Source organism: Ictalurus furcatus, chromosome 11 (assembly GCF_023375685.1).
Source record: "Ictalurus furcatus strain D&B chromosome 11, Billie_1.0, whole genome shotgun sequence".
Lineage (NCBI taxonomy): Eukaryota > Metazoa > Chordata > Actinopteri > Siluriformes > Ictaluridae > Ictalurus > Ictalurus furcatus.
Genome location: NC_071265.1, coordinates 22,173,354 through 22,187,383, shown reverse-complemented (window position 1 = coordinate 22,187,383; position 14,030 = coordinate 22,173,354). Strand labels below are relative to the sequence as shown.

Here is a 14,030-nt window from a genome sequence, read left to right as displayed (position 1 = left end):
AAAGACTAACCCTTCTAAGAAGTTGCAGTGTGGCACACAGGTTCCTTTTCTGCTGTAATTCTTACAAGAGAGACACTGGTCTGGCCCTGGACCCCAACAGCCATCGGACGAACACAGTGGATCACACACACGGCCCTCCTTGACTGTTTATCAGCAACATACACACACACACACACAGGTGCTACTGTTACTGTCTGATAACTTTTAACACATCTTTGAGACTAGTATGCATCACAGTATGTGAGTAGTTTTTACCAATTATATTATAGACATTATTTGGGTAAAGAACAGATGTGGATTTTCCCTTATCTAAATAAAACTCTAAGGTTGTCAGCTCATTGTTAGATTTTTTGCCATTCTGGGGACTGTGTGTTTGGTGTATCATCATGAAAAATGCAGGTTAAAATGAGCCCCAGCAGAGCAATATTTATGTGTTGTCTAGCTGGATCTATTCAAGAGTAGATACATGCACACACACTTACTACACTCGTCTTGAAGCTGGTTATCTCTGATGTCAAGGGCTTTCCGCTGGCGCTGGGGACGTTGGCCGAACAGGCGCGTCCAGTTTACGGTATAGTGGTAGCACAGCTGCGAATTCTGTGCTATATAGATGCCACCATAATTGATCCTCTTCAGAGAGCGCAGACCCAACGATTTCAGTGTAGGTAGTCTCATCACCAGCAGAGAGTAGCCCCTAGTGACAAAAACAAGGGTTTTTTTTTCCAGGAGATTGCCTTTTATCTGTATTAGGCTTTATGATTCAAAATCACAGATAAAGACCCCTTGGTTTTCCACCACCCACTGGCTTTGGACCGTCACCAAGAAGCAACCATGAAAGCAGTATGAGCACATCAGTGAGATATAGAAGGCACATCCCAAGTATGGAAATGTACCATTTACCTTACAACAGGATTTTATTTAAAACTCCCAATGGTATTTGTATTGAAGTTGATCAAACTGAAATGTGTGCACTACAATCAAACATGCATCCAAATCCTCTGAAAGCAGTGAAATAACCCGGTGAAAACCATGCATTGTAATCGAAACGGGAACCAGATAGTGACAAAGAGAATATAATCCAGTCATTTGGTCACCCATGGAAACACACACAAGTTTAAGGTTTCTGCTTGATCAGGCAGGAGGTGAAGAAAGTTAGTCAGGTCAAGGAATCCTACCTCGTCTTCCTCACTCCTCTGACAGGGGAAGAAGGGACAAATTAAAAGTGGAGTAGAGAGAGATGAAGTAGAAGGAGAAAGGTAGACAGGGTAGACATTTAGGATGTGAAACACATGAAACAATGATAATATTTCTAAAAGACTATACTGTATCTACTTTGCTATCGGTCAACACTATAAGAAAAATCAATCCTGTCATGTTATACACACACACATATATATATTACTATATATATTATATTATTTCCAAAATAACTTGCTTGTAGTGATACACGCTTACATTAATGTATTATATTTGAAGAGCATTGCTTGAAAACAGTTCATTATATTGATCAGTGGTTAATGTTTTACAAACTCCTAATTTAAAACAAATGATTCTGCTAATCAAGCCTTTATGATAATCGGGTAGCAATAAAATGCAAAAACAATGGTAAGAAATATATCACTGTCTATTATCACTTGAAAAAATGTTTACTGTTATGGTTCACGTTGGCAGTTAATGTTGCTTCCAAATGGTTTTCCATATAAAAATACAGGGCTAATATGTACCCACACAGATCAAGAACACAGGTGTGGTGCAACACATGAAGGCCATCTCTTACTTGTAATTATTTCGGCCTTGTATCGTTGATAGATTGGAGAACACTGACAAATCTTCCATCTCTTCAGGCCATGACAGAATGCTCAGAAAATCTGGCAAGTGAACAAATGATTGTCATGCGTTGCAGACTAGCAACAGTGCAAGAAATGCATGCACTTATCAGACAGATGGACACACGGAAACAGACAAACCTGTGATTTCTCTAACAGTGTTGAAGATTTTGAGCTTCTTGGGGTCAAGAGCTGAGATGTTGTTATATGGATCACTGTAAATCATAGACAGCTGGTTACAGACACGCATTCCTGCATATCTCATCATACGGCATTTATGTTTGTGCAGTTAAAAATCATGACAGTGGTCTTCTGAAGTTGGCCTGCCAACCTTTGGCACCACTTACCCTTTAATGCCTGTGATGAGGAAATGGAGGCTGCCTTGAATTTTAGTGCAGTTTATGAAACTGTCTATGTTCTGAGAGTCCACTGTCTGCCTGGTGGGTGAGCCAGTACCTTCACACACTTTAGAAAGAGAGAGAGAGAGAGAGAGAGAGAGAGAAAGAGAGAGATTGAGAGTTAAAAGGCGAGCGAGAGTGAGGGAGAGATTGAGAGCAAACAAGTGAGCGAGACAGAGAGAAAGAGAGAAAGAGAGAGAGAGAGAGCGAGAGAGAGAGCTCATTGAATTGAATGGAGATGAACTTATATACGAGGTCATGAACTTGAAAAAGCCTGTGAGATTGCATTGAGCTGTCTCTGTGGTGTGAATAGGTTCACTGTTTGCTGTTGGTGGGTGTGGGTATATGTGAATGCATGTGTGTGTGTGTGTGTGTGTGTGTGTGTGTGTGTGAGAGAGTGAGTGAGTGAGTGTGTGTGTGTGTGGGTACGTGCATGCGTGCATGCGTGTGTGTGTGTGTGTGTGTGTGTATGTATGTGTGTTTTGTATGCTACCTTTTGGACAAAGGCCACCACATGGTTCACACCTTTTCACTCCTTTCTTGTCCACCTCTGTTTTATCCGGAGGGCAGTTGCTAACACATGAACATCCGTCTACCACAAAGTTAGCTAAAAGAGATTGAGAAAGACAGAACAGGTACCTTCAGGTCATCAAAACATTACCTTTAGGTCATTATGTTCTATAGTTTTTACACCTTTTCCTGATCCCTGACTAAAATTACTACTACTTATAATAATAATAATAATAATAATAATAATAATAATAATACATGTAAACATGTTTATCATATGATAAATATGTTTATTGTCATTTTTTATTTATCAATTGATCAACTATTTTTCATCATGAATTTATTTATTTTAACTCCTTTTTAAATGATCAAATTATGGATTAATTTAGCTCTTGTTTTAGGTACCTGTCCATCAATTTGCACACCTCTTTTTTTATTAACTCATTTGCTAAAAAATTTATCAACTGATCATGGTAATTAATTGGTGATTGCACTTCAGTGGCAAAAACATCATCCTCCCTGATAACTCTGAGTACTTTGATTATATATATATATATATATATATATATATATATATATATATATATATATATAAATAAAATCAAACAAACATTTGGACAATGAAAAGGTTTCTTTTACATAGGTGAAATGAAGAGGATTGTAACAGTACTTACGGGGGCACTGGGCTACACAGACCGAGCCATACTGATATTTCTCATTTGGGTTCGGCTCCAGTTTAAACGTCATTTTATTGTATATCACACCCTGAGGACACTGAGGCACGCAGGAGCCAGTGTCGTTGAAATTCCTGCAGGCCTACACGTGTACACGTACAGACACACATGAAGAAATATTTTTCAGTAATTATTCATAAACCTTGTACTTTTACAAGCACTTCATTAGCCAGCTGAGGTGTGTGGGGCAGTGAAAACAGTGCAGTTATCTCACATAACTGATTTAAAAAGCACTTGTTTATAAGCTACAGGTTTACAAAGTGTTGTTTCAATGCCATAGATATAAACATGATGAGTGTGTGCATGAGTGCGTTTGAGCTTACAAAGCAGTCGGTGTCCTGTGACCCCGTGCAGCCTCCTGCACACTCGATGTGGCAACATTCACTGGGGCTTCGGCCAAAACAGCGGCCATTACATTGAGGTGCACACACCAGTTTAGTCACTGTGAGAGATAAAGAGAATGTAAATGTGTGTTACACAGAGAGACAGATACACATACTGAGAGATGACAGAACAGAGCTAGAAGCCTTCTGTGTATGTGCGTGTGAGAGAGAGAGAGAGAGAGAGAGAGAGAGAGAGAAAGAGAGAAAGAGAGAGGAAGTGGAGAAGTTAAAACTCACAAGTCTGACAGCTGTCTCTGCCTGGACCCCAGCATTGTCCATCACAAGATTCATGACATGGAACTAAACAGGAAAACAGAATCAACAAAAGGAACTGGTCATTAAAATTCCATGTCTGGATATGAATATGATACTGTATGTTAACCTCTATTTTACTGATCATGGCACACGCAGAAAAAAGCACATACGATCGCAGCATTATACAGGCAGTAGTAGATATAAAAAACAAAATGCAGATAGTAGTAGGATTCAACTTAATAAATGAATACATTATCGAGTGGTGTAGCTAGGAAGCCTGCTGTGATATCAAATCAGGTCCTCTTAATCCCTTTAAATAGTGAATGTGTGTCAGTTGTTCAGTTATTATTATAAATTTTTTTAAAAATGGTAGACAATTAGGTTTCGCGCTGACAGAAGGTACAAGGAATGAATTTACTGCATTCCTGTGTGCTCATGTGTGTGGAACATGTTCATACTGACATGTATGAACCTTTAGGACAGAATTTACTGTATGGCTGATTTACAATTAGGACCACACCTCTTGCTGGTTCTTATTTGTTATTGATAATAAAATTTGGTCAGCTGTATTTAGTTAGTATTTGGAGGAAGTGGCCTATTTATATTGAAGTGGGGTGACATAAAGAGTGCATATCTACACAATGAAGTGGTACTGAAATTTTAAGCTTTGATTTGAATTGAGGAAAATACCATTTTGACATTATTTGCTAGGAAATGTATCTCAAGAGTGAGGATGTAGAAGAAATGTTGGACTAAAGTAAGTTGCAAACAATGACTGTCACACAACACTATGCAAATCAGTGCTGACGCAATTATTTCTGACCCTGTAATAGGGAACTGAGTGCCTACGGGCAAAAAATGGTTAATTCCTATCCAAATTAGCAATACAGCAAACGTATGTAATGTTTTCATTGGCATGAAGGTCATTTTATAATTTAAATGATACCAGTTAATGCGCTCTTATGTTGCTATGACATGATTGTGCTGTATGCAGCTTTAAATGTCACTTACGCTCTGGTCCGTTGTCCTGAATGATGACCTCAGCTCCGCTGTCCTTTACAATATCCAGCCAGTTGACCTGTGGTGCATAGCTCAGGAACTCATTCTTGATGATCTGTACGCCCCCTTCCAAAATTTCTATGCACACATGACAGAAATGTGAAAAACACATCCAGCACATTTACACGTATTAAACACTATAATTGCTAGGGGTATGCTCCTGTTTTTAGCACACTAAACAACCTGCTAATCTATGACAGCACCCCTAGGTATGACAATTGTAAAGCTCGCTATGAGACTACCAGACTTTGTTTGGCTTAATCACAGACAGTGATGTCATTATTCAGGGAAGAGGTCAACTAACTAATAGATCAGTGCTCAGAATAACCTGATCCTTCACATCAGCCAAAGCAATGAAGCGATATCCTTCCAGTAAAAGAGGACACATGTATCTACAACAATCAAACAGAACAGGTGACAATTGTTTTCTCAGAAGACACATCACATACGATCTAGACACTGCACAATCCTACACTCTGGAAACAAAGCTCGACATTTTAGTCTGTAAACGTGGAATGGAATGTTGTGCAATCTTGTGTTGGGTAGCGACAATATCAATTACCCCTTGTACCCAGTTGTGTAAGTTCAACCTGGTCACAAAATTGTAACAATGGGTAGCACTGTGTAACAATGTCTATCAAATGTAACAATTCTCAAATTGTAAAATTTACACACAAAAAAACAAAAACAAACTACAACTGCAGCTTCTTATGCAAGTCTGCACTGCATTATACAATTGCAATGCAGTTGACTTGAAAGATGAAATGAAAAGAAAAGGGCAAGAGTTACTCTAAATGAACTAGGATCACTTTGCAGGACAAAATGTCATTTTAGACAAGCTGGTGCAATGCAGAGCGAAGAAAAAAATATCTATTCTATTGTCCATTTCATCATTATGAAGTGATGAACACAGTGCATTACTTCATCAGGTCACACACACACACACACACACACACACACACACACACATCAGCAGGATGCACTATACTGGTACCTCCAGGTACAGCTATGCACTCACACTCACAAACGTACACACATATTTAACAGAAGCCATCCTTGTGGCAGTAGACTGAGTGGAGCAGGTATGGGCTTGAACCTGAAACTATCTCTGTGACAGTTAACAGTCACACTGTAAATACACACCTACTGTAGAACTTAAAAATGAGCTATACATTACATTATAGGTCAGATTTCAGAGTAAACAGGAAAACTGGAATTTCCTGTAGTATGTGGTTTGGTTCAGAGGTGTTTGTGGCATGTGAAGGCATTCAGGGTCCAACCCAGAACAATGCAGGGGCATCCAGATGAATCTTGGAAAATTTCTATTACTCTATTTTCAAAAGGAGAGTCTGTATACATTTTGCATAGTTATATTTTTGCACTTGTTCATTCAGCGTTTTATGAATACCCCAGATTTAATCCACACTCAGCATTTACTATGCCTTTTGTTCAAATTAAACTCTGCCTTTTCTTTCTCTACATCTGTTCCTCTTTCTTCATTATTAAGTGTTATTGCTCTTTTTCTTTTGCTCTCAGTGTTCTTTTGGGTGGCATTGTGGTGAAGTGTTGCTGCCTCACAGCTCCAGGGTGCCTGACTTGATCCCGAGCTCAGGTTACTTTCTGTGCATTTCACATGTTTTTGAAAACTCTATATTTGAGCTTTTTTCTGTAAATGACCTCATTTTAGTGGTTAGCACATTCGCCTCACACCTCCAGGGTTGGGGGTTCGATTCCCACCGTGGCCCTGTGTGTGCGGAGTTTGCATGTTCTCCCCGTGCTGCGGGGGTTTCCTCCGGGTACTCCGGTTTCCTCCCCCAGTCCAAAGACATGCATGGCAGGTTGATTCGTAGTGTATGAATGGGTGTGTGAATGTGTATATAAGGATTGGCACCCTGTCCAGGGTGTACCCCGCTTTGTGCTCGATGCTCCTTGGGATAGGCTCCAGGTTCCCCCGTGACCCTAAGCGGTATAGAAGATGGATGGATGGATGGATGGATGGATATTATTGAATGTTTATTGAATTTAGAAATGTAAAAAAAAAAAATTGGAACAATTGAAGACCTAATCTAATTGGAAAAGGCCAAAATCTTTATCACTCTATTTGGGTCCATGTAGCACACACCATACAGTCATGTGAAATTGTTGGCTTTTTTGACATATTTGGACAAGCAAACATTTGATCCTCTTTGAAACAGTGCCTATTAATAAACGCGATACACTCTGTCAAATGACACATAAAATGTACATTTTGTATTAAGTTTCACAAGTTTAATGAACAAAAAAACAGATCAGTCACATGGAAAAAGTAAGTACACCCCTACATTTATCACACTTTCAAATCCATAAAATTAGAATCAGATGTTGAAGATTGGGTGCCAGTGATCAGAACCTGCTTAGGGAGTGCAGGTGGAACCTGCCTTATTTATACTCCTCTCATATCTAGTGTCTGGTGTTCCCTTTGTTATTGAGGTGTGTGGTGTCATCATGCCAAGATCTAAAGAGTTCTGTAAGGCCTTCAGAAAACAGGTTGTGGATGCTTATGAGTCTGGCAAGGGATTTAAAAAGATCTTCAAATTATTTGAAATACATCATTCCACAGTAAGGAAAATAATCTACAAGTGATGCAGATTTCCAACAACTGCCAATTTGTCCAGCACACTTGCAAATCCACCAAGGAATGGCTCAAAAAGAAAAAATGGAGGGTTATGGAATGGCCGGGTCAAAGCCCGGATTTGAATCCCATTGAAATGTTGTGGGGGGATTTGAAATGGGCAGTACATGCAAGAAAAACCCTCAAACATCTTGCAACTGAAAGAATCTTGCATGGAAGAGTGGTCATAAATTCCAAAAATTGTGGACAATTATGCAAAACGCCTACAGGAAGTGATTTCTGCTAAAGGTGGCAATACTATCTTCTGAGGCCAAGGGTACACTTACTTTTTCCACAGAAGAATATCACATCTATTGATATTTCTGTTGAATAAATGATTGAAAAAGCTCATTTTCCTTGTGGTTTTGTTCAAGTATATCAACTTCAAATGTTTGCTTGTCCAAATATGTCACAAAAGCCAGCAATTTCCATAGGGTGTATTTATTTTTTCACATGCCTGTATTTGTGTTTAGATTTAGAATTCTTTATTTATTTGCCATTCTATAACATTTTAGTCAGTGGAAATGTATTGACTCATCTTCAATAGCCACTTTATCCTGGTCAGGGTTGCCGTAGATCTGGGAATACACCCTGGACGGGACAAACTATATATATATATATATATATATATATATATATATATATATATATATATATATATATATATATATATAGTGTCTAGGTTTCCAGGTGAAAGAAATAAAAGAGTATTGTTTACTACAGATTTCTTTTCAGAGATCGTTTAGAGTCAGGCTAAAGTTATTGCATTTAATAATGTAAGGATAAAGTGTAGAAAAACAAAAAAATATCTTTTAAGAAATTTGTCTTGAAATAGAATTACTCACAATATAACCAGATACACAACAATGTAAAAAAGTTTTTGATAACCTTGGTTGTTTTTATGAACTCTTTGCAATTACAGAATCCAGATGAGCAGGGTTATGTAATGGAACTCCTAATGAGTCTGTTGGGCGGGTTGTCCAGAGTTAAGATACACACTTAAATGCCTCTGTTGACCTACATACCTCTACTTAGAGCCACGCCTGTCGCCAGGTAGACAGATGTGGGGGGATGTAGTAGTCGCAAAATGTGTGTTGGGTCACAGAAAGAATAAGTACACTGATAGAGGTCTGTATTTGTGTGTGTTTGTGTGTGTTTGTGTGTGTGTGTGTGTGTGAGTGAAAGAGAGATAGCGTCTGTGTATACCTGTCAGATGTGTAAGGCCAAGCTCCTTTATCCCGTAACCTCCATCCTTCTGGTAGTTTAGTAAGACAGAAAGAGCAAAGCGCCCTTCATACAGTGACGTTCCTCTGATCACACGTAGCTGCTCCAAAGGTAGGTATTGAAACTGGTTTATAGCTATTAGAACGTAACCTGTAACCTCACGAATAGACTAGAGAGAGAGAGAGAGAGAGCGAGAGAGAGAGAGAGAGAGAGGGAGAAATAGAACCATTACGATTAGAGAAACATTTCTAATTGTAGTTATTAGTGTGTTTTGCTGTAAGCCTCTTCCATCATCTTACAGAAGGAACTCTTATGACCAAGCACAAGTTTCAGGCAACATGACTAGGTTACATGATGTTGATGAACGAGACATGATGAAAGAATCAGCTCACCATTGAACGACCATTGAGTTTGTGGTACATACTCACCACACACACACACACACACACACACACACACACACACATACATATATCCATATTTTTCATATTTAAATATTTTCATGGTTGCTTAAAACTATAGCCAGGCTATAACCTACAACAAGTGCTCTAAAAAAAATTGTGCATTGCCGTGTCTAATCTATGTACAGCAGGCCGTACAGGATTTCACAAGGTTTTTTTATGAGATTGATTGCCAAAAATGCTTGATAATACTGCGACTATTTTCCAAATTTGTGATGCAATTTGTGGAGTTTTTTTTGTGCTTTTTTTATGGAAAACCACTTATACTGGAAAAATTGCATGAAATTGTTTTGTACGGATTTTCACAGTGATGTCTGTTGGTTAATGAGACCTTTTAGCTGTATTCATGTTCGACGCACGTGATTGGAAGGTGGCTTTGGCTGAATGCGCGTTGTGATGATGTCACATGATGCATCTTGGCCCAAATCTGCAAAACATCTCTGGTAATTTAGAAAAATTGCAAGCTCCTGTGAATATTGCGGCGTTTCCTTGAATTTGCTTTAATTTCTGCGATCGCAAATTCGCTCAATCCTGGAGGGACTGGTACAGTATATGCAACATGTACATTTACAGCTACATATTATGTTGTTTACTTGACTGGTAAATGTTAGGGCTTAGTTCTCACGAAGAAACGTTAAGAAAATGATCTTCCTGTAATATATCCGAGGTGTGTCTGACACACACTCAAACACACACACGCACACACACACACACACACACACAAACACACACACAGACACATACACACAAACTTCTCCTACTTTCAGGAAAGAGAAATCACGGTAGTGTTCCATGTGAGTGATTTCAAGGTTGCTCATGACGATCTGGCAGCCGGTGTACATCTCCTTCATCTGCTGGTACTGCAGGTCTGAATTTCCTGTCATACTCAACATGTTCTGAGTGCCTGAACACATGGCTGCAGAGAGAGAGAGAGAGAGAGCGAGAGAGAGAGAGAGAGAGAGAGAGAGAGAGAGAGAGAGACACACACACACAAAGAGAGAAGACTCTATTAGCATGGACATCTAAGATGATAGCACTAGAGCAAGTGAGAGACACAGAGAAAGAGAGAGCGCGAGAGAGAGAGAGAGAGAGAGAGAGAGAGAAACTGAAGAGGCTTTCTACTTTGCCATTCAAATGTATATTTTCATAGAAATTCAATGCGGATCAAATAAGCTACTAACAGGAAGAAAGCACTTGGTACTGCTGGTCTTGATTTGAGCTTTGCTGCTTTTACAGAAATTACAAGCAGCAGTTTTCCAGGAACAAACTCAATATATAAATCATATGATAAAAAAAACTGCTTAAACATTAGACCCTAACACACCTAACCGTGGCTGCGGAAACTCACACACTGTTCCCAAAGCACAAAGCACCCATAATCTGCATTTCATGTGAACAAACTCAGACAGACTCAGCTCAGCAAAACAGACTTTTTTGAATTCTGGAATAAAATTAACTATTTTTTTAAAGAAATACACAGATGCAGACACTTTTCATTGACTACGTTTACATGGACAGCAGTAATCTAATTATTGACCTTACTCTGATTAAGATAATAATGTGATTAAGGTGTTTACATGAGTCGCTTTTAGAATACTCCTGTCATGTTCCCGTCTTACATGTTTTAGAACATAATTAGATTAACAGCCCGCGTCATTACGTCACCGCGCCACACCATCCGACGTCCCTCCAGAATTTCATGTATCAACATACAGTTCGTCTTCGTTATGGTACCGTATACAGTTTTGGGTGTTTTTATTTTTTTTTTACGAACGCTTTAAGTGCAGTTAATTATTTGTCATGCTGTACGGGCTAATAGACAACTGCTTGAAGCGGTGGGTGTGTCCCAAATCGCGTAGTTACCGTCTATATAGTAGCCGAGATACATGTATTTTTCCCCACTACAGGCCTATAGTAGGAAAGTATGCGATTTGGGACACAGCCGAACTCTCTTGTTTGCCGTAAAACGTAAAACTGCCGTGTGTGATTGTGTCCTGTTGCAAAATGCGGTGAAAACTCACACATGATTCTCATAATGTGATTAAGGTGTTTACATGTCACTACTACACGTCCATAATGCGACTAAAACAGGAGTACTCCACCTGTCTTAATTATATTATTGCTTACTTCGATTATGACCTTAATTAGATTAAGGTAAGTAAAAATTGCTGTTTACATGCTAGTTTCTTAATTAGAGTATGGTCTTAATCGGATTAAGAGTGGATTATTGTTGTCCATGTAAACGCAGCTATTGTTATTGTACTGTATACTCCTCTATCCAGATGTATTAATTTATTTCATTTATTTACATAAAATCAAGCTATCTAACAGGCCATGGGTGGTTTAGAAAAAGCACCAGATAATTAGGATTAAATAAATATATAAATGAATAATCAAACATAGAAACATTCCGTATCACAATGTAAAATGTAAATTTGACTGCAGTGATTAAAAATATATTAACCAATATATTATAACCAAAATATTCTTGGTTAAGAATAAAGATAATCTGTATACAGTTAACTTAAACATTTCATCCCAACTAAAACACTTATTTCATATTCAGAACATATTCATACTGAAGATGTAGATCGATTATATTTGCAGTTTAACTGTTAAACACAGCAAACATATCAGTGCAGATATGGAATTAATCAGATTAAAAATTGCTGTATTTGTTACATTGTTATACCCAGTTTGCAATCTTTAAAATATTATCTTTAATATATAAATATAAACATTGTATGGGGGCTAAACACACCCACTGGTGACTCAATTACTCACTAATGCATGACAATGTTATCTCTGAGTCTTGCTTACAGAGGTCTCTGTGTGTGTGTGTGTGAGTGTGTGTGTGCATTCGTGCATGTCCTGAAGAGAAAAAACACAATACAACCATTCTAAAAGAGCGCGAATACAAGTATAGAAACCCGCCCAAATGTCCTCCACATCTCGCGCTCCTAATCTCTCTCTTTCTCTCTTTCTCTCTCTCTACTTAACATTAGCTCTATTTCCCAGTCAAGAATACACCGTTCGGTAATCCACAGTTGGTGTACATGCACTAATACACAAACAGAGCAAAATAACCTAACACAGAGAGAGAGAGAGAGAGAGAGAGATCAGGAATAAGAAAGGAATAATAAAGTAAAAAGGCACAAACAAGTTGAATAAAACAGGAATGATAACAGTGGTAAACAGAAACTTGGCATCAATCCAAAACAGATTAACACACAAACACACACAAGCACAGACACTTCACTTGATAACTTTGTTTTGCACTCAGGAGACACAGTTCACAGGTCACTCTGTTCCTAGGGCAAGAATAGGTGTGGTCAAATAACTCCTGATTTATCAGGTATGCGTTTGTGTGTGCGTGTGTGCGTGTGTGTGTACGCATATGTGTGCGTGTGTGTACGCATATGTGTGTGTGTATGTGTGTGTTTTTCTACATGCATGCATTCTTGCTTAGGCGTGTGTGTGTGTTTGCTGTAACTGGGTTCAGGTGCATGTCGTTTTAATAGCTGACGCGGTCTTTTTCTGATCTGCATATGTTGCTGCTGACAGAAAAAAATGCACAAGAACCACACCATCCGATTTAACCCCTTAAAATCTGCAGAGCTGCAGGCGGGTTCACTCCACACTCCTGAATTTTGTAGCTACATACCTTTTCTATTAGTTAAAAAATTCAACCAAGTAAATGTCAACCGATTTCAGTCGGATTTACTTTGAACTGCACTCTGTGTGCATGTAAAAGTGTTCAAGCTGCACTGCAGGTGCTGTGAAATCTGTTTATCTCCGTTAGGCTGGGTCAGCCAGACCTCCCCCCACCCACACACCCACACACTTTACTACATACCTGGACATTATTTTAATTCTGCCAAGTGCTTGTGGAATTAATTCAAAATATGTGAGAAAATGTTTAAAAATTAGGAAAAGAGCAAGCATCTGGGTGAATTCAGATAAACAAGCACATGGATCCTACAACAAATAGAGAAAGTAATAGTGTTCAATGTGGTTATGTGAAAAGGCTGTTTGTTTTTATTTTTACAATGACCTTTTAGTCTAGAGGCAAATGAGGAGGCTTGCACAGTATGTGCTGTCTTCCCTTATGCTTAATGTAATGGCATTAACACTGAGTGGGAGTTTCTGACACACAATGCATTGACTCACAACCATGTTCACAATGACTACTGGCAACTGATTACATCTGTTTATATAACAGCTACAGCACAAACGTTCAGTCACGTCTTCAAGGCAAAACAGCATAAGAACACTTGCTTACAATACACTTTGTCACCACTTTGTCTTGGGGGTATCTTTCAAAGGACGTGATGATTTAAACATGAAAATATTTTATATTAAATGGTTTTAAGATCCCCCTGCTGGAGAAAAAAAAAACAAAACAATAGGAACCATCACAGAAGAGACCCACAGGGACAATTACAATTTCCATTAAAATCAATACTATCTCCATTATAACCATTCGAAATTCCATGATGGTTTCTATTGGGGTTTTTTCCAACATGGGCA

General features: G+C 38.6%; 1 protein-coding gene across 2 annotated transcripts in view; it reads right to left on the bottom strand.

The window, feature by feature from the left end:
• Positions 1–14,030, bottom strand: part of erbb3a (erb-b2 receptor tyrosine kinase 3a) — a 28,182-nt gene that overhangs the window by 9,536 nt on the left and 4,616 nt on the right. The window contains exons 2-14 of one of the 2 annotated variants that reach the window (XM_053636027.1): positions 10,262–10,416; positions 9,022–9,208; positions 5,118–5,243; positions 4,089–4,151; positions 3,792–3,910; positions 3,409–3,550; positions 2,718–2,831; positions 2,174–2,291; positions 1,968–2,041; positions 1,778–1,868; positions 1,176–1,193; positions 483–694; positions 11–143 (exon numbers count right to left, since the gene is read on the bottom strand). In XM_053636027.1, coding sequence (XP_053492002.1) covers positions 11–143; positions 483–694; positions 1,176–1,193; positions 1,778–1,868; positions 1,968–2,041; positions 2,174–2,291; positions 2,718–2,831; positions 3,409–3,550; positions 3,792–3,910; positions 4,089–4,151; positions 5,118–5,243; positions 9,022–9,208; positions 10,262–10,416 — 1,552 coding nt within the window. The remainder of the gene's footprint in view (positions 1–10; positions 144–482; positions 695–1,175; positions 1,194–1,777; positions 1,869–1,967; positions 2,042–2,173; positions 2,292–2,717; positions 2,832–3,408; positions 3,551–3,791; positions 3,911–4,088; positions 4,152–5,117; positions 5,244–9,021; positions 9,209–10,261; positions 10,417–14,030) is intronic. The other variant, XM_053636028.1, reaches the window with a different exon arrangement.